General features: G+C 39.1%; 1 protein-coding gene across 2 annotated transcripts in view; it reads right to left on the minus strand.

Annotated features, from left to right (window-relative positions):
• The window catches only part of LOC146003856 (uncharacterized), a 91,982-nt gene that overhangs the window by 39,618 nt on the left and 29,196 nt on the right, over positions 1-23,168 (minus strand). For both annotated transcript variants that reach the window (XM_083142327.1, XM_083142326.1), the window contains exon 2: positions 1,316-1,423. In XM_083142327.1, the coding sequence (XP_082998453.1) occupies positions 1,316-1,423 (108 nt within the window). The remainder of the gene's footprint in view (positions 1-1,315; positions 1,424-23,168) is intronic.

Raw genomic sequence — 23,168 nt, forward strand, 5'->3', positions numbered from 1 at the left:
TTGGTGTTTCTTCTGCTACCTATTTCCTCTGCAGAAATAAAAGTCCCGGTCAACCTTGATCGACCCTTGTATCTCCATATCTCTGTAGCTGGCAACATTAGCAGGTCGAAATTTTGTCAACAGACGTACGCAACATGTGCTTCAATATTGGCCATACGTTTACGTGAAAAATCATAAATCATGATTTTGTACCGAAATTGGACTCTTGAGAGAATCATAGGCTGCTCCTGGTTACCCTGAATTCCCTTCCTCCACGTTTATGAATCACCCTTACCATATTTCCTAACAAGCTCCGTCGGCTGTTTTCGAATATCAGGGTTGCCAGGTGCAGAGAAATGTATACCTAAAAGTCAAATTTTCATGCAAATGTAGGTCCAATATTTAAGCACATGTTGCGTGCGTCTGTTGACAAAACTTCGACCTGCTAGTGTTGCCAGCTACGGAGATATGTCCCAAAAATCACACTTTTTCACTCAACCCATAAAATCGCCAGTCCTAAATCAACCAAATGCTGCATATGATCAATATTGGTTGCAAATGACAGATTGACATGGCATCAGTCATCTAATTATGGCCTTTTGATAATTCTTTATATCTTTTTCTCACTCAAAAGTGCATTTCTGGAAAAATTTTAACACTGCCTTCCACCAGTTATTAATTTATCTGATATTCTGTATGGAGTAAAGTGATAATGTTAAGCATTGAAAAATATCTCAATGGATGAGGCTTTATAATGCAGAAAACCTGGTGTAAATATCTCTTACGGTTTTCATGATATAAATTTTCAAAGTTTGGGTTGTGCGACTTTCAAAACACACTGTATTAGCCTTGAAATATACTCTATGCACAGTGACTAGAAAAGAATCTACATACTGATCAGGCCATTGGCTGAATGTTTTAGACAGACACAAAAATAGCTCCAGATTTTTTATGCATTTCCCAAGTACCCTTCACAGAATTTTGTCAGCTCCTGTTTTGGTGGTACATGCAAAGAATTATTGTTTTCTTGACTTCATTCTGGATGTGCCTCTTTTTCTACTTGTAATGCAGGATCATCACCAAAATCACTATCAATTTCCTCAATATCAATATCATCTTTGCCTATCTTAAAGGCTACGACAACCTTTCATTCAAACAGCTGCATCAAAATATAGAAGTTCTTAGCTTGTTGGCATTTCCTCTGAAATACTAAAGAACAATGACCACAGCTTGTTCCATTGCATATAATGCATGTAACAGATCACACTTGTGTTCCTTTGTTCTAACACAAATTTAATTATTATTAATACTTTTATAATAGAAAAAGTGATCTTACCTAAAGAGTACCTGTTCTGAACACCAGTTCTCTTTGACGAATTTGTTTTAAGCATCTTTCGATAAATTCGTGGATGAATATTTGTTGAAATAACCATTTTTGAGGAACCTGGGAAGAAAAGAAGAGAAAAATTACTTTCAACAGATGAATGTAGCTTCTTCCCTAACTAAGAATTAGTGTAAGTTCTTTTGAAATCTGCAATGACATATATAAAATTACTGCTTATACGATGCATTAAAAATCACATCAATAACATTTGGCAAAGTGACAAGTAGGTCAACCCTATCACAATGCCCTTCTTTCAATAAACCTTTGATTCTTAAAACTATCAATACACAGAGAATCTTTGCCGACTGGATTCAATACAAATATGAGATGACAATACTCCACCAAAAGATAGGAACATTTGTTTTGTTTCCTAACATTTTATTTTTTCATTTGTTAGAATACTCATTGTGAACCATGTTTAATTTCCAGTTTCTAAACAAAACTGAGGAGCCAGGATTGTGGTGTACAACAGCAATTTTTGGATTACTGGAACAAGAGTTTACTATAACAGCACAGAATTCAATTTGAACGAAATGAAAAAGTAATAAATTAAGTATTCAAACTAAATATATGCTTACAGGCCGAAACCAAGTGTTAGATAATAATCAAAATCTAATTATTGATAACAACTCATTTTAACCAGTTTCCAAATTCAAATACTTAGGAGCATAGGCTTGGGGGGGACTCAAGCCCCCCAATGTAACGATGTGGGGTCAGAGGCCCCCCCCCCAAATAATTATGCTTAAGAGGATCTAATGTATTATTTTGCTTCTCTTGTAAAGTTTACTCTGAGCCACATGAACTTAACTTTAAATACACATTTGAAATGTTCTAGGCCATCGATTTTGGGGGGCTGAGACTGGTAAACCATCAATTTTTTTTTGGGGGGGGGGGGCTATGACCAGAGACAACAAAACACATGACTTATTATAAATACTATATACTAAGTATATAATTATGAGTATTGTTAACATTTTTACTAAAAAGAGTTTCAAAAAGATGTGCATGAACTAGGGAGTGGATGGGACGTTCGGGCTACAAATGGCTCTCACATGACACTCAGAACGAGGTCATTGATATATTAGGGAAATCTGTTTTGCGCTCCGTGGTAGCAGAGATTAAAAGTTGGGAATATTTTGCTATTATGGTTGACGAAACTTGTGACATATCAATTTGTGAACAATTGACATTTTGCATTCGAACTGTAAATGAAAATTTTAATATTTTTGAGGAATTCATGGGCTTATACGAGATTCTGAACACTCGAGGCCAAAACTTAAAAAAAGGAAGGAGTGAGTCAGTCATTCATTAATTTATTTCAGTGATCAGAGCCCCCCCCAATTATTGTGACAAGTCGGTGCTCCTGCTTAGGAGTAATACTAACAAATAAAAATGATATTAAAGAGGAAATAAAAAAAAATTAATTCAGATAATGAATGTTACTTTTCTCTTCATAAACTTTTGTCTTCTCATTTAATACGAGGGTCACTATTTATATTTTGAGCCTAACAATGAAAAAACAGGAATTTGGCATTGAAAACTGCTTTATTGTTTTTTCGAAGTATTCTCCTTTATGGTCAATACACTTTTGCATTCGTTCGAACCATTTGTCAAAGCAGTTTTTCCAATCTTCTTGAGACACCTACATAATATGGTTTTTGAACGCATCAACGGCATCTTCCGCCGAAAAAAATCGTTGTCCACGCAATTTATTCTTGACATTCGGGAACAAGAAGAAGTCATTGGGTGCCAAATCAGGACTGTACGGCGGATGACCCATCAATTCGATTTTTTGACTGTTCATAAAGTCGGTTGTTAGACGAGATGTGTGACAGCTGGCTTTGTCTTGATGAAGAATGATGCGACGGCGTTTGTTTGTTTTCCGTATTTGACCCAAGACCTCTGGCAAACAAATTGTTGTGTACCATTCAGAGTTGACCGTTCTACGTTCCTCTAAAGGCACAGTTGCCACATGACCAGTTTTCCCGAAAAAACAGGCGACCATTTGTTTCGATGTGCTTCGAGCGCGAACAACTTTTGTTGGATTGGGTTCATCTTGAAACACCCATACAGTCCACTGCTGTTTACGTTCCGGCTCATATGCATATATCCATGATTAGTCACCTGTTACAATCTTATATACGTCTTTTGAAGCACCACGATTGTATTTATTGAGCATTTGTTTGCACCAATTGACGCGAGTGTCTTTTTGAGTTTTTGTCAAATTGTGTGGGATCCAACGAGAACATACCTTTCTCACAGCTAAATGATCATGTAATATTTTATATATGCTGGTGGAACTAATGCCTATGGTTGCCTCAATCTCACAGTATGTCACATGACGATCTTGCAGTATTAGGTTTTGAACAGCATCAATGTTTTCTTGAACAACAACTGATTTTGGACGACCTTCGCGAATCTCGTCGGTGAGCAAACGGCGGCCACGATTAAATTCGTTATACCAGCGTTTCACAGTGGCAAAGGATGGGGCTTCATCGCCAAATGTGGAAGTAAGTTGATCGATGCACTCTTGTCTTGATAATCCATGTCGAAAATCGTAAAAAATCATCGCACGAAAATGTTCACGAGTTAATTCCATTTTATTGTTGTCGCGCAATCTCCAAGGCAACATAAACAACACAAATGAAGCTATTGACAAAACATTTGAAGTACGTTATGGTCAATAATGCCAGACGATTCCCTGCAAATGTCAAATCGCGCCTAACTTCAATCAGTGTTGCCAAGGCTCAAAATATAAATAGTGACCCTCGTATCTAAGAAAGTAAAAAAGTTAAAATATACAGTAATTTTGCCTTTAGTATTATATGGATGTGAAACTTGGTCCCTTACATTTGAAAGAGGAACATAAATTGAGAGTATTTTAAAATAGGATCCTTAGGAAAATATTTGGGCCAAAATGTATGAGGGGGCACGTGAGTGGTGAAAGTTACATAATTTAGAACTACATAATTTGTATTCATGTCCAGATATTATAAAATAATTAAATCAAGAAGACTTAGGTGGGCAGGCCATGTGGCAAGAATGGGAGAGGAAAGAAGAGTTTACGGGATTCTAGTTGGGAAACCTGATGGTAAGAGACCAGTAGGAAGGCCACGACGAAGATGGAGGGATAATGTTGAGATGGACCTAAAGCAGGGCATGAAATTTCAAGTTTGAAATCAGTCGCCGGACTAAAATCTTTGGTCGCCACTATTTGAGATTGATAAATAATAAAAATATGAGCAATTATTAAATATTAATGTTTGTGTAGCGCTGTCGTTCTGCACTGAAGTACCACTTATCAATCGCAGCTGCTGGGTCAAACTCTGACAGGGAGGATGGGGGAGGGGGGGTTCCGTTTACGGAAACTCTGAGCAAATCATCCAGTGTCTCAGTCTTCAGAGAGTTCCTGTAAGTAGTGTTGAGTCTGTTGTGACAGCTTGTAAAAAGCGCGACGACGGGTTCAGTGGTAAGCAATTAAAGTAAAATGTACACTAATTAATTAGTTCAATAATGTCAAGTATAACTGTAATTTAAGCCATAAGGAATATAATCATATCATAATAAATATGGTCTCAGGGATCGCGTTTACGCAGTTGGACCTTTAAAGCGAGGTAACTTTGTTTATACTGTTATATTATTCTATTCTGTAAATTACGTAACACGACAAAATGGGTGTGAAATCTATATAATTAAATAAATCAATTTATATTATACAGGCTGCCCTCTTACGCACAAACCACACACTCACTCACACATTCATCGGCAGATTACACAATACTAATTCTACTACAAATACTTTCATTTTTTCTGGAATAATATCATTGTCTGGCTTTTAGTTAAAGCCGGTTGTTAGCAATTTTTTCTCAAAGCAATGTGATTTTAGGACTGATAATTATACTCAAATGATTATTACTTGTTAATATGCGAAGTAGATAATGTTTATGTCAATTTGGCTACGGAATCTTGTGTAATCCTATATTTAGAATAACGCGCCGATATTCTGGAATGATCTCCGACGTTCATAAAATGCTTTCTTACCTTACGGCTGGACTTGGGTCATAGCTACCTGGGATGACATCTCAGATGGACACTCGATTAACGGAATCACTTTCACTTCCCGTACTTAACTTACGATTGTCAACCCGTATTCCTCTCTTCCTTTCTCTGGAGTAATCTTCGTTGAAGCAAGGATCTTAAGTTCGCTCAACAATGGATCGACATCTCATCAACGGTTCACCATCTCAACAATGGTTCGGCATCTCAACAGTGGATTGGCACGTCAACAATGGTTCAGCATCTCAACAATGGATCGACATCTCGACAATGGATCTGGATTGGCACTTCAACAATGGTTTGGCACTTCAACAATGGTTCAGCATATCAACAGTTCACGATCTCTCACACATTGAAAATCAGAGTTCACAGGGCTACGAATGCGGCGGTTATCTTTAAATATAGTTCGGGCGGCGTTTCTATGATGTTATGAAATTATCGGGCTATAATTTATCACGGCGGTAATCAAATTCTCGCGACGACTGATGGAATTTTGTCGCAGACGTAGGCGCGATCGGAAGGGGAAAAGCCCCTTGCGGCTCTGTAGCGATCTACTCACCCATGATGTGGCTGTTCAACGTTTCGAAAACAAACAAAGACTCTTTTGCGAAATCAGCTAGCACGGATGCGATCCGAACGAATATTCCACTAGTACTGTGTTTTCTTTCAGCTTCGCGCGAAGACTTCCATGTCTAGCCTCTATGCTTAAGTCCTTTTCTACTTTCCCTCCAGAAAAACTTGTTATCCGCCATCTACCCCTGTATTGATGAAATGCACCCTTGACGAGATTAGGTGATTGACCCGCTCATTGTCCATCAGCATGGAAAGTAGGACAGCTCAGCGTGAATGCTATCTTCTCAAGCGCCCTTTTGTTATCTTCTGTGATTTTTGATCCTCAATTACGGCTTTATCCTTCACTCGATTTTTATTAAACTTCAGAATCTTGACTTTTAGAATGTGTTTTACCATGGTCTTGAATTTCTGCTCAATCGGTCCACTAGATCAAAAGTTCCTTTTTTCCGTTAATGTCCATAAGAACCTATACAAATGCTGTTTCAGAGACGATTTGTCGTGGCCAAATGCAACATTAAACATTATCTACTTGCACCTTGCCTTAGTTCAAATTATACTAAGTATAGAATTATACTGAATACGTGTCTTAATTGGAATAATTTAATCTATAATTATTTTAATCAGATTTGTTAATCTGTAAGGCGTGATTTTCCGTTATAAACTTTCCCCCTCTTACACATGAATTTTTTTCTGGAATTAGCTTTGCTGACTAGAGGAAAATTCATCCCACAATAAATTTCATAATAACGTAAAATTATGCCTACTGTTTCTTAAATTTTAAAACGTCCGAATCAGGGACTCGAACCCTGGACTGTTTACACCATTTTCATAACCAATTTCATAAGCACAATTATCATTAATATAAATCATTACCTTACATATTAAATATTTGCAAATGAATATTAAATATTTCTCATTCGTCGAATAAGTGAACTTATATGTAAAACCTTAAGACATACCTACGCTTGATTTTCTCAAATGAGTGCAATTACAACACTTAAATATAATGATTATATGCATAAATCAATTTTCATAACTTGACTAAAACATGGAAAATTATATACTTATAACTAATTTATTCATCATCTAGACATGGTTATATAAATGTGATTACTTTAATTAACAATTCTTTAAACTTTTTACTTCATTATTATATATATTTAGACTATGATATATATAGATATTTGCTATATACAAGTTTCTCTACATTTAGCTTGCAGCTTGGTCGTTGGTAGGATTTGTTTGGTTCCTTTTTAGCTGTTGAATCCACGAATCTCTCTTTTCTGTCGAACAATTCCATTTTTTTTACATTATCGATGTGCTGAGGTGTAGTTTGTTTGCCATTTTTGCAGTTCGTGAGTTTTAAGATGTTATTTCCTAATCTAATGATGTCCCAATCTAACATCTGTCTCAACTGCTTTCTTATCTCGCCCCTGTAGGAGTAGGCCACTGGATATACACGTGACACGACTGGTTCGTCACCTTCAACTTTGATCTCATGAGTGTATACTCTGCGTCTGCCTGGTTTCTCTGAAAATATCTCTGCATGCTCTCGTAGGACGTTTCTGAACTTCTCTCGGGCTTCCATGTTTATTTCGTTGAGATTAGACACTAATACATCAATTCTTTCCTCAGGGCTTAAGGTAGCGCAATTTTCTGTAACATTAAAACACTTTCCTTCCTCTGGGAAGTACATTCTATTATTTATAAATTCAGCTTCCTGCTGACTGACGTCGTCACATAAACGTAACGTACCTCTACGTAGGTTCAAATCTGCGCTATATTGTATAAGGAACTCCATGCCTAAAATAGCATCCACATTCAATTCTCGAACGACGTAAAAATCTATTAGAGTCCCCATGTCTCCTATTTTGCCACCTACTACTACGTGCCCTAGTGGTCGCTGTCTAACCTTGCCTGAGAAATCTACTAGCCTAATGTCCTTACTGCTACTAAGCTGCGGTTTTGTTATGTCCTTAGAGATTTTCTTCCAGATCTGTTCCCCACATAAGTTCAATTCCGACCCAGTGTCCACGATGGCATTAATAGAGTGTTCTCCTATTTTTAACTGTATTTGAGGCGTTTGAGATGGCCATAATTTCCTGCTCGAATTCTCTGCAGCATCGCTTTCATCATCATCTTCTGATAAGTTATTTATGAACCAACAACTTCTTACTTCTATGTCTGTCATTTTGTGTCGTCTATTCACAGGTGAGGATTGTGGCTCTAGAACCTTTTGCATCTCAGATTCTCCGCCGACACGAGCCGAGCTGTCGTCGGAAGGTGTTAGTTTTCCGCTCTTGCGTCGTGGCTGTTATCCCGACGAGTACCTGACTGGTAATCTGGCGCGTTGGGATTGAGTCCCCTACTCGTTGATGGTTGAGGCCATTGTTCGTCAGTCTCTTGCTTCTCATTGTTGTAGGCGGTTCTTACTAAATGAATAGCTTGTGTTCTGCCTTCTTCCATACGATTGTCTTCCTCCCGGTTTGAAAATCGTATGTCGCCACGCCCTCGGTAGCCTGCGTTCGTGTTCTGTCTGCCTCCACGGTAGTTCCCTCGATTCGAGCCTTTGGCATCCCTGTCTCGCTGTCTTGGAGGACTGTACTGCGATTGTTCTTGTCGATTGAATTGTTGTCGACGTCCATTGTATGTATTGCGTGTAGTCGCCATTTGCACTCGTGGAAAATTTTCTCCTCTCTTCCTATCAAAATTATTATTCCCTCTTCTGCTCGATTGATCTTCCCATCGATGTTTTTCGTTCTCCTTCAGCAAATCCATGTCTTCAAGGATAAGCGACATGCGGTCAAAATTTTCTAACACATCTCCTGTAAGCTGCCTCTGTACATAGCTCGGGTACATCGCTCTGATGGCCGTGAGGATTTCTATCACTTCGGTTCCGGGCTTAAGCGAACGGAATTCATTCACCCTCTGCCAGAAAAACTGTTTGTATGTTAGCTTTCCTTTGACGTCGTACCGCTTGTTTCTTAACTGGGTAACCTTCCTCTCTACCAATGATCTGCACTGAAATTGCTCAATGAAAGCTTTTTCGAAGGTGCTAAAGGTATTGAACGCCGGTACCTGGTGGTCTAACCAAATGCGTGCGGAACCGCGAAGAAGTTTCTGGATGAGCTTCAGGTAATCCTCTTCGTGAATCCCATATAAAATGCAATCTCTTTTGAATTCTTGAAGAAACGTGGATGGCAAAGTTTCTGTCTTCTCTTGGTCGAAAATCATAAAGTTGTCCAGTGAAAACTTCGAGAAGATGGCACGCCTGCCTATTTCCGAGGTGGCCACACTGGTCTGTACCACGGAGTGGACTCGCGAGCAACTGCTATCCTGCTCCATGACGTCATCGCCTGTCGACTGACTCCCCGATCGAGACGGTTCTTGCACTGATGTCGCCAGGGGCGTTGATTCTCGCTGTTCTTCCTCGTTCCTCGTTCGTGGTGACGTAATAACGATTGAAGAAGTCTCTCTCTGCATCGTTTCTTTGATTCGTGTGACGTCTTGGCGTAAGTCTTGCGTCATGTTTTTTATCTTCCTCCATTGCTGTTCTTCTGAGGTCATCTTTGTTTCAATTTGTCCGAATCTTTCTTCCACCATTCTGGAATCCGCTGCAAGTCGACGATCAACCATTCGGAATTCCTCTTCCATTCTCTTTTCCACGTCATTCTTCTTTTCTTCTATCTTCTCTCCCAGGTGTGCCAGGTGTTCGTGGATCTGCCTGACTTCCGTTTCCACTGTTTTTTCCAGGTTCTCAATGTCTTTCGAGTTATCACGATGTCTTCCAACACACTCTTCTTGGACCTTTTCTATTTTCTCATCATTATTTTTTAATGCTTGTAGAAACTGATCCATCATCTCTCGGTGTTGTTGTTCTCTCTCTCTTCTTCGCAATTCTTTTTGCTTTTCTTTCTCTTCTTCTTCCAATTTTCTCTTCTTTTCTTTCTCCTCTTTTCGACGTTCTTTCTCTTCTTCTTGTTGCTTCATCATCGTAGTGAAGAGCGCCATTATCGCTTGAACATCCATGGTGCCTTGGGTTGGTAACACCGCCGTTGGCTGCTCACTTTCAGGGATAACGGTATTCTCGGGGGCACGGTTGCTTTCTCCTCCCTGGTCGCCTTCCAGTAACGTCACTTCCTCTCCTTCTTTTGGATTTTCCATTTCTTCAATCTTCTTCCTTTGTCGAGTTATTCTCTCCATCACCCTTCTCCTCGGTCGTTATTCTCTCTCTCTTCTTCCTTGAATTCGATGCGTTCTCGCAGCGAGATATAAATTTCTCTTTTCTTTTTCACAAATAGAGCCTACGGGGTTCCACTTTCTTCCATCGGCCTAGTCGTTTTCCGTACCGCCGGATTGCCCAAAAATGTAATTCTTCGCCCATTTAATTGTTGATCGATAAGCCCAAAATATATATATACACACACATGCAACATAATAGTATTCACAAAATCCTCTATATACTTTTTAACTACACTAACCACTACAAATATCAAAATACAATAAACAAAACATGCAAATATTCCAGAATACCTCAATAAATAATAAACATCCTAAGATTGTGTTTGTTACGTAATTATTCACATCCAATTAATTTGGTCACGCGTTCATTGCTATTACTCTATTATTTAGCTTAATAAATTTTCTCACAAGCTCCTTTCGCTTTAACGTCCCGTCGCTAAACATGGCAAGTTTATGGCTTATAAAAATTCTCAATCAAATTTCAATCCTTGAAATTACAGTTATACTAGCAACAACAAATGAAACAGTTTACTTTCCTATCCATAGCTTGCATAATGCCTACGATTATCTTAACATATTCCTATGCAGTTACCACAGACCACTCAGGCCTACCTATCTGATCAGCTGATTTAGAACGCAAATACGACACATTAGCCTAAACGTAACTATGTTCGACCTGCCCTGTCGCGTGTTCGACCTGCCCTGTGCCATGTTCGGGCGCCATCTTGTAATAAGCGCGACGACGGGTTCAGTGGTAAGCAATTAAAGTAAAATGTACACTAATTAATTAGTTCAATAATGTCAAGTATAACTGTAATTTAAGCCATAAGGAATATAATCATATCATAATAAATATGGTCTCAGGGATCGCGTTTACGCAGTTGGACCTTTAAAGCGAGGTAACTTTGTTTATACTGTTATATTATTCTATTCTGTAAATTACGTAACACGACAAAATGGGTGTGAAATCTATATAATTAAATAAATCAATTTATATTATACAGGCTGCCCTCTTACGCACAAACCACACACTCACTCACACATTCATCGGCAGATTACACAATACTAATTCTACTACAAATACTTTCATTTTTTCTGGAATAATATCATTGTCTGGCTTTTAGTTAAAGCCGGTTGTTAGCAATTTTTTCTCAAAGCAATGTGATTTTAGGACTGATAATTATACTCAAATGATTATTACTTGTTAATATGCGAAGTAGATAATGTTTATGTCAATTTGGCTACGGAATCTTGTGTAATCCTATATTTAGAATAACGCGCCGATATTCTGGAATGATCTCCGACGTTCATAAAATGCTTTCTTACCTTACGGCTGGACTTGGGTCATAGCTACCTGGGATGACATCTCAGATGGACACTCGATTAACGGAATCACTTTCACTTCCCGTACTTAACTTACGATTGTCAACCCGTATTCCTCTCTTCCTTTCTCTGGAGTAATCTTCGTTGAAGCAAGGATCTTAAGTTCGCTCAACAATGGATCGACATCTCATCAACGGTTCACCATCTCAACAATGGTTCGGCATCTCAACAGTGGATTGGCACGTCAACAATGGTTCAGCATCTCAACAATGGATCGACATCTCGACAATGGATCTGGATTGGCACTTCAACAATGGTTTGGCACTTCAACAATGGTTCAGCATATCAACAGTTCACGATCTCTCACACATTGAAAATCAGAGTTCACAGGGCTACGAATGCGGCGGTTATCTTTAAATATAGTTCGGGCGGCGTTTCTATGATGTTATGAAATTATCGGGCTATAATTTATCACGGCGGTAATCAAATTCTCGCGACGACTGATGGAATTTTGTCGCAGACGTAGGCGCGATCGGAAGGGGAAAAGCCCCTTGCGGCTCTGTAGCGATCTACTCACCCATGATGTGGCTGTTCAACGTTTCGAAAACAAACAAAGACTCTTTTGCGAAATCAGCTAGCACGGATGCGATCCGAACGAATATTCCACTAGTACTGTGTTTTCTTTCAGCTTCGCGCGAAGACTTCCATGTCTAGCCTCTATGCTTAAGTCCTTTTCTACTTTCCCTCCAGAAAAACTTGTTATCCGCCATCTACCCCTGTATTGATGAAATGCACCCTTGACGAGATTAGGTGATTGACCCGCTCATTGTCCATCAGCATGGAAAGTAGGACAGCTCAGCGTGAATGCTATCTTCTCAAGCGCCCTTTTGTTATCTTCTGTGATTTTTGATCCTCAATTACGGCTTTATCCTTCACTCGATTTTTATTAAACTTCAGAATCTTGACTTTTAGAATGTGTTTTACCATGGTCTTGAATTTCTGCTCAATCGGTCCACTAGATCAAAAGTTCCTTTTTTCCGTTAATGTCCATAAGAACCTATACAAATGCTGTTTCAGAGACGATTTGTCGTGGCCAAATGCAACATTAAACATTATCTACTTGCACCTTGCCTTAGTTCAAATTATACTAAGTATAGAATTATACTGAATACGTGTCTTAATTGGAATAATTTAATCTATAATTATTTTAATCAGATTTGTTAATCTGTAAGGCGTGATTTTCCGTTATAAGCTGAAACTTCTCACACATGAAGCTGTGCTCACTGGTAGAACAGCACAAAATGTCAAAAACTGGAGCAAATTGGGGAATCTTGCTGAACACTCCACACTGTGGATCTTCTCCAGCGTCTGATTCAAAGCTGGAGAAGGAAACAAAAGTTTGTATTCTGTTCACTCTGCTGACAGAACATCCATTTTCTCATTATAAAGGCTCGGGTTCAAGTATATGTAGAGCTTCTTCATTTCTTCTATCCCAAACTGAAGAATAATTTCTTTGGGAGGCCAACCCAAGGTGTCGAAAACATGCAGAGATGCAATCGCTTCTGTTGACATAGACGGCAATGTTTCTGTGATGTACACCTTCGCATTGTTAATTAAGCTTCCTCTAACAGTTTGAAACTCTTGCACATCCCTGATCTTCCCTGAAATGGATACATGGTCCAAGAAATCTTGTTCGCTTGGTCCAACATTAGATTCCAGGTCAGCCAAAACTGAAATACAGTGTTCAATTCTTATTTTCAGAGATGAAATCAAAAGATTCTTATTTTGTAGTGCCACGCTTAAAGGGTTCAATTTCCCGTAGAAATCCAAAAGGAAGTACAGAAGCTTAACAAATTTAAATTGCTTCAAACTTTTCAGCAAATCCTTAGCTTTAGCGCCATCGTTGTCTTTTCTATGGGCCACCTGTTCAAGATGGGTCACAACAGCTTTCCATGATTGCAAGAGAGCTCTTTTTTGCATGTTCTTTGCTGGCTAACCACCTAATAGTGTGGATATCACTCAGTTTTAGAATTTCTGCCGTTTCTCTCAAGAGGTGAAGTCTTGAGGCGTGTTTGACACACATTTGAAACAACGAAATTTTAGTCGCCAGCCCAAAACTTTTGGTCGCCAATGGCGACCTGGCGACCGGAAATTTCGCGCCCTGACCTAAAGGAAATTGGTAAGGATGGAAAAGAGTATATAGATCTTGTTCAGGATAGGGAAAGATGGAAGGCCTGTGTTGCTGCAGCCATGAACCTTCGGGTTTAAGAAGGTTAGAGAGTTAGTTAGTTATTCAAATTGTCTGTTTTCTGCACTGAAGAGGGATGGATCTAGAAACTACATTATATAAACAAATTGGTTGTAAATTCATTTAGCTTTCAGATCATTATTATTATTATTTCTCTTAAAGTAATCCTTCTTATTCCATTCAATTAAATTTTATAATTAAACAATACTTTAATGTAAAAATGAACGACTGTGTACGTAACTGAATACATTTGAAACAAAATATGTAAAGCATCATGCCCCGTGATGTTTGCATTATAAATTGCGAAAAGACTATTGTCTAGAAATGTATCTTGTAATTTGTTTCAAATTTTCGACTGCACCTATGTTCTTCATTTATCCTATGGGGTTGTACCCCAGGTACCCATTGATTGGAGGTTGGGTGAGCCCCAGAGCCACTCTTTGCAGACACACGACAAGCTACATATGTGCCACTTGTGAGTAACTCAGACTGGACTGCTTTCTCAACAGTGTGAATTATGTCGCCACCCTTTGTTAGTAGCACATGAAGAATGTGTGCCATAGACTGGCTGGCTGGCTGGAGAGAGAGAGAGAGTGTCACTTCAGTGTGAAACCCACTCTTCTCTTCTTGTTACTTCAGTGTGAAACCCACTCTTCTCTTCTCCCCTTCTTCTCTCCTCTCCTTCTCCTCTCTGGTGTCTGTTGTTGCCTGTCACATCCGTCTGGAAGCTTCCTTAGGGACGTTTCAGACCGATGCGACACGCAGGCGACACGTGTCGCTTGTCGCTTCAGTGTCGCTCGGACTGTGTTGTATTCTGTTGCATCATGTTGCCTCAAGTGGCATCAAGTCTGTGGTTTGCGCATGCATGGTGAATGATTTGCTTTAGACTGGAGCGGCTCGTGTCCCTTCTCGCTTCGGTGTGAATTCTACGTGTCGCCTGTCGCTTCGGTGTGAAACCTTCCCTAGGGATATTCAGACTGAAGCGACAACCGGCTCGCTTGAGAACGAGCAAATCAACAGTAACGTTTCACACTGTAGTGGCCTCAAGTGACATATGTCGCGTGTTGCTTCGGTGTGAAATCTCTATAAAAAAAGGACTGAAGTTATCTGTGTCGCTTGTCATTTCGGTGTGAAACGCCTGTGTCAGTTATAGCTTCAGTCTGAAAGCTCCTTGAGCCTCACAGACCATACTACAATCACGAGCACATATTAAGTCATTTAAAAATGGAAGCAACCAACAACCTCCATCATAACTGAGGATGGCAGGTCACACTTTCTATTTTCTATCAACCATTGATGTGCATCTGAGAACTTGTATCCAATAGTATTACCATCCATGTTTCCTAAAACTGTGTCAAGAAGAGAGTTGAATACTTTCTTTTTCTTCAAGAGTGGTAGTTGCTCTTTAAACCAGTCCCTGCTGACCACTTGATTCGGAGATGCTTACACAGCTGAACAAATGCTGAACAATTAGCGGAATTCCCCTGTACATTGCAACATATTATGAAGGCACATAAGCTAGAGTCTCGCACATTCAATCACAGCCATTTGTGGATGTGATGTAACCAGAACAATGCTCCTGCCACCTATAACCCACTGGATTGCCTTGCCTCAAGTAGCTATTTAGTAGGGACTAGGTGAATCCCAGAGCCGCTTTATACATGGATATGGTCGGAAAAATTCTCACCTCGGGAACTGAACCTGGGACTCCCATGTGGCAATCAGACGCCCTACTGCCTGGACCATGTCGGCATTGTACTTTCAGTGACTGGTGCTGATTTCAAACTAAAAACAATTAACTATTTTTGTCATAAATACAGCACTTGCATTGGCATTAATGACAATATGTTTACCCCAAGGTGTAGAAGTCTTACATTGGCCATTAGTCTGACGAGGCCAGGCATTAGTGGAGAAGGATTTCAGCCACATGTGGCATGGACAAAACCATAGGCGTAAGCATGATTTATGATTTGCCAGGTCTAAGTTAATTGATGAATACATAAAAATTATGACAAATCTAGAAACTTAAAAGGCAATATAAAATAAAACACAAAACAGGCAGCGAAATGAAAATTATAAAACTTTAAAATTAAAAATGGATTCCCGGGGAGGGTGAGCGAGGGATTGTGAAATCAATGAGTGCGGACCTCAACTATACCCTGTCCCAGCTATCTCTGGAACAAGCGAATGAAAAAGTATCTCTTCAAGTAGTGACGCGAGAGCGAGACTGCTCCACCAATGAACACGTGGGATTGCGTGGAGGGGTGAGCGACTGCAATTACCAGCATTCGTAGAACTTCGCCCTGCCCACTCGCTATGCGCGCCAGAGCTATCCGGGATAGAGTATAGTTAAGATTATGGTAATAAGTTCTCTGCAACATAAAGATTTATTTGTATGTCGTTAAAACTGTTCCCTTCCGAAACACTTGTGTCCTGAAATGTTGCATTCCGTCCAGAGTTAAGCTGTAGCACATGGGATTTGGAAGCGAAGTTTTATCACAGCAAGACACCAGAAAAATAAAAAAAAAATCGAAGAAAAAAAATTACGTTTGAAAGTTTTACTGCCGTGCTTATTATAATAAAACAATATAATTTAATGTATGATAAATACAGCCTTAGTTAAAGCACAAGTGAGGCTTTAAAAGAAAACCAGTTTCCCTTCTGTTCTCAGAGATTCCACGTCACGTGGCACGGAACCTGAATACAAGAAATCCTCGAAACGAGACGTTCCGATGTAGCCTTATCGTAAACAACCGAGATATGAGGCTTCTGGCCAGCATAGCAGCGCGGTGACGAACCGGGATGTACATCGCAAACAAGCGCTACAAAAAAATATTTTCCTGCTCGACCAATTGCCCACGCACGGCATCTGGGGGGAAACAATTCTACTACGGTACGATTACGCAATAATTTACAACACCCAAGATTCTGCAGAAGACTTACTCACAAACTGTTTCGCAAAGGTTAACACAATAACCCAAATTGGGAACAAAGTCCAATATATCCGTAAGAAATCAGTGGTTTCAGTTTCGCTTCCGCCTTCCGGGGTTAAAAGGGGGATATCGGTTAGCTTGACGTCAAGAAGAATTTGTTGATCGTTCGCTGACAAAGTCCGTCTGCGATTAAACTGAAAAAAGGGGGAAACGGGACGTGCGTTGCTGAAAACAATACCCATTCCAGGTATTTTAATTGAAAAGGCCCATGCTCTGAGAGTGCGGACGTGACACAAGCATGATAATTTGTTCCCCTGGGGGTCACCTCCTACTTACAAACACGTTCTCGACGAAAAAAAGTGATCCGTCCAGTCCATGGTTCTAAGACTAGTAGGTTGGCTCATCCGGCGGACGACTTTCGTCCCTTCCAGCGCATTACGTCATCTGGTGAGCAAATGTCGCAGCCAGCGGGTAGAAAACACATAGCAGGGGTTCTTTTTCACTGAATGCAGTTTTCCGGGAAAGGTTTAAAACCTTATTTACTGCTTAAAAGGACTGTTATTTCTTTGTGCACAAAGTCAGTAAAAGTAGGAATGAATAGAGCGTAGGGGAGGAGCATACGGAAGAAAACCTGTAGCTAATTTAGTCGCTTTTTCGTCTGTATCTCAAGCTAACACATGTTGCATTGATTCTTTTAAGTGTTTGGACAATATGATAATATTTTCGCATTTTCACCATGGCTGTTGCTTTTTTCTTCTATATTTCGCAAAGGCAAGTAACAGAAATGCTTTACCCGGTATTCGAACTTTTGTAACTCACTACACACTACTTGCGTTTATTAAATGATATATTGTCTGATGATACGTAAATTTAAAATGAAGCCTACATATTTAAATTCCTAAAATGTAACGTATTAAAACACATTCTAAGATCCTTCAGTGTCATTGTACTAATTTCAGTTAGTTTAATATACCCATATCAGTGTTTGTGAAAAGTAGTAAAAAATAGGTTAAATATAGTACATAGGGAGGTAGTCACGGTAGTCATCCAAGATACAGTTCGTCGGGTAGAAACAGCATCAAAGAAACAACAAAAATCTAAATTGAATATTTTCTTTAATGGAAGAATGAAGAATATAAGTATAAAATTTTATATAGCTTTTTTTTTTCTTTTTTGTAAATGATATTTCCAAAACACCAAATGTTTAGTTACATTATTTATAATGTAAGTTTGTACTGCAATTTTTTTTAGTTCAACACAAATTTTATAAAGTACACAAACAAAAATACAGTACCTCACGTACAAGCACAAGGGCTGACGTAATCCTTCTTAACATAGAATCAAACCCTTAAGAACAGTGGCGCAGGAACTGGGGGGGGGGGGGTTACAGGGGTACATTGTACCCCCTAAATTTTTGAAGGGGGTACTGTACCTCCTAAATAGATTCTAGTTGTACCCCTTGTACCCCCCTCAGATACAAGATGCTACTGTTAAAAGAACCTAGTATTTTCTAATTGCTCAATATAAAAAGTGTAAATTGTAAGCATTATTTTCCTTACCACAGGAATTCAAACCGTTGTAAACTTATTCTACATGTACTACATTGTTCTTGCTACCACAGTTAGTTCATTGGTCTGTGTGCTTGGAAATCTTTTTAAGGAGATGAAAATTATTTAAAATGTGGTGTGGAACGATGGAATGAGCTAAAGTTTACTTTCAGAAAATCACGCTGCAGACGAATTCCCTTCGTATAAGGGGGGTACATGTTTTGTAAACAAGTGATCGCGTCGATTCGAAGATATAAACCTGCATCAGAAGAGTATATAACTGACCTTCTTTCGTTTTGAATTTTTCAAATGGAATTTTCCGAAACGAAATACTTCCACAATTCCTGTCTCGTCTTGTTTTCGAGACGCGACAAGACAGACCAATTTCGGGGGTACAATATACCTCACCGATTATTTTTATAACTTTGTCAGAGGGTGATCGGAAAACTGTACTTAAACCTACGTATATATTAAGAGATTTTTGTCTCATCTCGATACCATTCCTAGTTGAAATGGATCAGCGATATTTCCTAGACATTAAAACAGGGTGCGATTTGTGATTTTATCAGAAGGAGACAAGAAGACATTACCTATGAATTAGATATGCTTAGAATTGGACATAAATTGCTTAATAACTAATTTTGATATTGAATGCAACACAAACACAACACCATTTCAAGTTAAATTCTAAACTCAAACTGTAAGAAAATTACATTATTCAGTTGAATGTACGAACTTAATGAGACACTGCAGGTTCGATGATTTGCCAGTTGGCTTGTCAAGGACACTGTAATGCTTGCTACTTGATCCATTTTGTTGCAAATTATTCTGCATTAAAACAATGCACTGGGAGTCTACAAGTATTGAAATAAAAAGCAGGTTTAAACTTCTAAAGGATTTCTCTAATCAGTTAAGGTAAAGTTCATGGCACTGACCCCGCTTTCACACTCAGCTGTCGATATTGGTATAATTTGGATTGGATTCACAAGGTCTTTGAGTGAGGTGGGAATGTCTATTGAATTTTCTTTGTAGATACGAAAATCTTCGACTGGTGGTACATGCTTTCGCTTACATTAAAGTTCACTTTTTGATATAAAGGAGGAATTAAAATGTCACCATAAAACACACATGTGTATCTGCATTTAACACGACTACACCCGAAAATAAACCTAGCTTTTTAAACCGCCTCTTCATATTGTCCACCAACCATTGAAAAAAATATTTCGAGCTTATGGTTTTCCTCTAACTTTGCTTGCTCTGAGATATGAAGGGTTTCGGTTTAGCATATGCAATGATAGTACTTTCAGCGTTTGAAGAACAACATAAGGTACAGCTAATTACATTACAAATAATTACTATGTCAAATGTTTTACAAATACTTCAAAGTTAGATCTGTTGCGAGTTGATCGGGAATCACCTCGATTCAGTATTTTTTAAAAAAAGGCAAGACAACGCTATACCTGTCAACAAGCGTTCGAAAAGTGCTGTTAACATACGTCAAAGTTTCCGTATTTGATAGAAAAGTACATGTAGAACACCTTCTAGAAGTCTGAGAAAATACCGAATACATGGCTTCGAAAGGGCACTGCATACGGTACATATCTGTCAAAAATTAGTTTAATGATATTTTATATATAGCTATGGGGTTCTAAAAGTACGATATATTTAAAAATATGATTTTCATATTCAGTGGGTGGGAAATGATTATTCTTGATTTGGAATGAATCAAGTTAGAGGAGGGGGAATGTTCCTCACCCCCTTTATATAGCAACCTGCATTAAAATGAATACATGTAACTTTGGTCGCAATTTTCATATTACAAACTCCTGATTTTCCATCCCATTAAATTCAAAATGAGCTCAGAATAATCTACAGAACTTTATATGTTTTGGAATTGTTATCTCGTCTTGAAACCGGTTTTGAAATAGTCATAAATTGTAAAAGCTAAATAATAATAAATAAATAAATAAAAATTATTTAGGTAAATTTTGCATTATAAACTCTATATTCGCGTCTAAAATGGAATTCCCCATGCTCCACATTTTACCTAGGTATACATACGTATATGTGTGAAGTACACACGCTTCTACAAAGCCAAATCCACTGTTTTCGTACATTTTCATCTCTCGGAAATCTAAAATACCTAACAGCTCCTTCTTTAGTCTTACGGTTGTAGTTATTACATCGGAACACAGCACAAGCCATTTTGAAGAAAACTCTCACTAAAGAAAGAAACGTCTATTTGTTAGCGAGAGACAAAGATTCACTGCCAGATGTAGCGGGCGAAATCTCGAGTTGCTCACCAGTTGACGTCACAGCGGCCTCGGGGAACCCCCGGCGATGCGCATGAGCCTACCATGTCTCTTAGTATCATGGTCCAGTCTGTCCAGGAACAAACAGTTGATAACTCCCAACGTCCCTTGCCCTCTGGACGGGCACATTCAAGGTCATGCCTGTTTACGTGTTGCGACAGAGACTTAGAAAATAATCAATGCTCCTCCACCTACAGCCACGGCCTGATCCTCCTCATGTTGCTATGGTGATGACTACAACACCACCTTCCTCGTCTTGATCGCCCTATTTCCTTTACACTTGGCGCCTGTTCCACTTCAGGTTTGGCATGGTCTACAAATGTTGACGCCAGCCTCTAGCGTAACAAAACTATTAGCAAGAGGAGTCCATGAATAATTGCACATCATTCCTCTTTTCTCCTACAAAACAATTTAATTACCGCTTTCCCACACAGTACTTCCAATATTCTTCACAAAGTTAAACAAACACATTCAGTCGTGTCTTACTAGGATTTAAATATGTAATTTTTGGCTTGTGCTGCAACTCAACGATTTTTTCGTGAGACACTACTGCGCAATGTGGAAACAATTTTTTGTAATCTTTTCTATTTCAATTTTGTAAATTTTACTTCCCTTTTAAACGTATTAAGTTACAGATTTCCGGACGGGTAATTTCAGATGGGATGTTTTTCAAATATAAATAGTCACTGCACGGAGCGGGTCTGGGGTTCATCCAGCTTCTAATAATAGAGTACCAGGTGGAATAAGGTGGCCGAAACGTGTTGATGAACACAACACCTCTACAAACTGTCCAAATCGTGTATGTGTGGAACCTTACATCCATCCCCCAAATGCTTCCATTCGTGGCATGTTACGATGTGCAGGGCGGAGGGTTAGCACGGCGTGCTACGATGCCAGCGGTCCCAGATTCGAATCCTGGCCTGGGCGTTCTTTGTGAGTATCCCTTCATCAATTTCATCACTCATCATCATCGTCGCGCTTAGCCTAAGATTGCAGAAAAGCTACACCAAGTAACAAAATTCACAATCACACAACGTGCAGGGGGAAGTTTAGCTCTTGACTTAATCGCGACGATGAGAATGAAGAACACATGAAAATTATGATGAGACAAAGATGATGGCTTGATCAGGATTCGAACCTGAGTCCTCTGTTTTGGCAACTGACCACTACGCCACGGAGGTGGCGTAAAGATTTTTTAAAGGCCTTTATGAAAGTAGTCACCACATATGTATCAGAAACATGTGCTTGAATCGGACTCGAGTTCTGACAAATCATTTGCATATAAAATATTACAGGAAATTTGTAGAACAATTAGAAAAAAACACGATAATCGGAGAATATGTTATGGAATGGAATGAAATTAACAAACAGAGGCTGAATATAAAGATGCAGGAAGGCATATCGAAATGCGATGACCGCGACGTGTGGAGAGAATGGTACAGGGCAGCGTAGAAAAAAAAAAGAAATCGGAACAAAAATCGATGGATTACAATGAATAATAATGAAGATTTGAGAACGATTGAGATTAAATATTTGAAGACTGAGGGGTGATTGTGGAGGTCAAAGCTCGCGAAGGGCTGGGCTGCACGCACGCACGCTGAGAGGATCTAAATGTTAACCTATCTTCTCATTCTAGGAGCATTAAAGGAGTGGAGCGTTAACCATCACAATATCGTAACACAATTCATATTGCATATCAGTTGTTTGAAGAAGGAAGTATTAGACAGCCAAATCCGATTAATCGTTCCGGATTTGGAAATGTTGAATGTATGTGGCACATAATGGCATCATATATACAGGGTGTCCCTAAAGTCCCGTTACCATTACTATCAACGTAACTCTGAAACCAGGACAGACCTTTTTTCAAAAATGTTCTACAGCACAAAAAAGGTTATTTTTTTATTAGTTCATAGGTGTCCACTTTTATTTATGGAGGACAGCATTACAAGGATAATTTACTGCGATATGCTTCAACAGTACCTACTCCCCCAGTTGGAGGAGTTGCAGCCCAAATTCGTCTCATGGTGTTCGGGATATTCTGGATAGACATTATCCTAGGAGATTGATAGGCCGTGACGGACTAATTGCCTGGCCTCCGTAAATTCATGATATCACTCGGATTTTTTTTTTTCTTTTGGGGGACGTCAAGGATTGTGTATGCCAAAACCCTGTTCCTATTTACACTTCGCAGAGGGGCATTGCAGCTGTGCGGTTTTGTGTTTCGATCTCGTGAGGCAAAGGGGAAGAAGAGGAAAACTGCATGATGATGGCGGGGTGGATCAATGAGGAAATGATGAACGGCTTGCGATGCGATATAGCGTAATTACAGAGGAAGTTCAAGTAAAAGTGGTGATGTAATATTCCAGTTTTTGTAATTGTATTAAAATGAAAGTATTGTTTATTCCAAATAATAAATATTAAACACACACCGTAATTTTCGAAAGTTGTGCAAGGGTGTGAAAATGAAAATTTCGATAGTTTTGTTCACATCAACTATTCTATTTCCATAATTAACAGCTTTTGAAAAACCGAAATCTTGTCCACTCGACGCAGCCACATTGATCCCAGATT

This window comes from Lepisma saccharinum, chromosome 20 (genome assembly GCF_977018435.1).
Source record: "Lepisma saccharinum chromosome 20, izLepSacc3.1, whole genome shotgun sequence".
NCBI lineage: Eukaryota > Metazoa > Arthropoda > Insecta > Zygentoma > Lepismatidae > Lepisma > Lepisma saccharinum.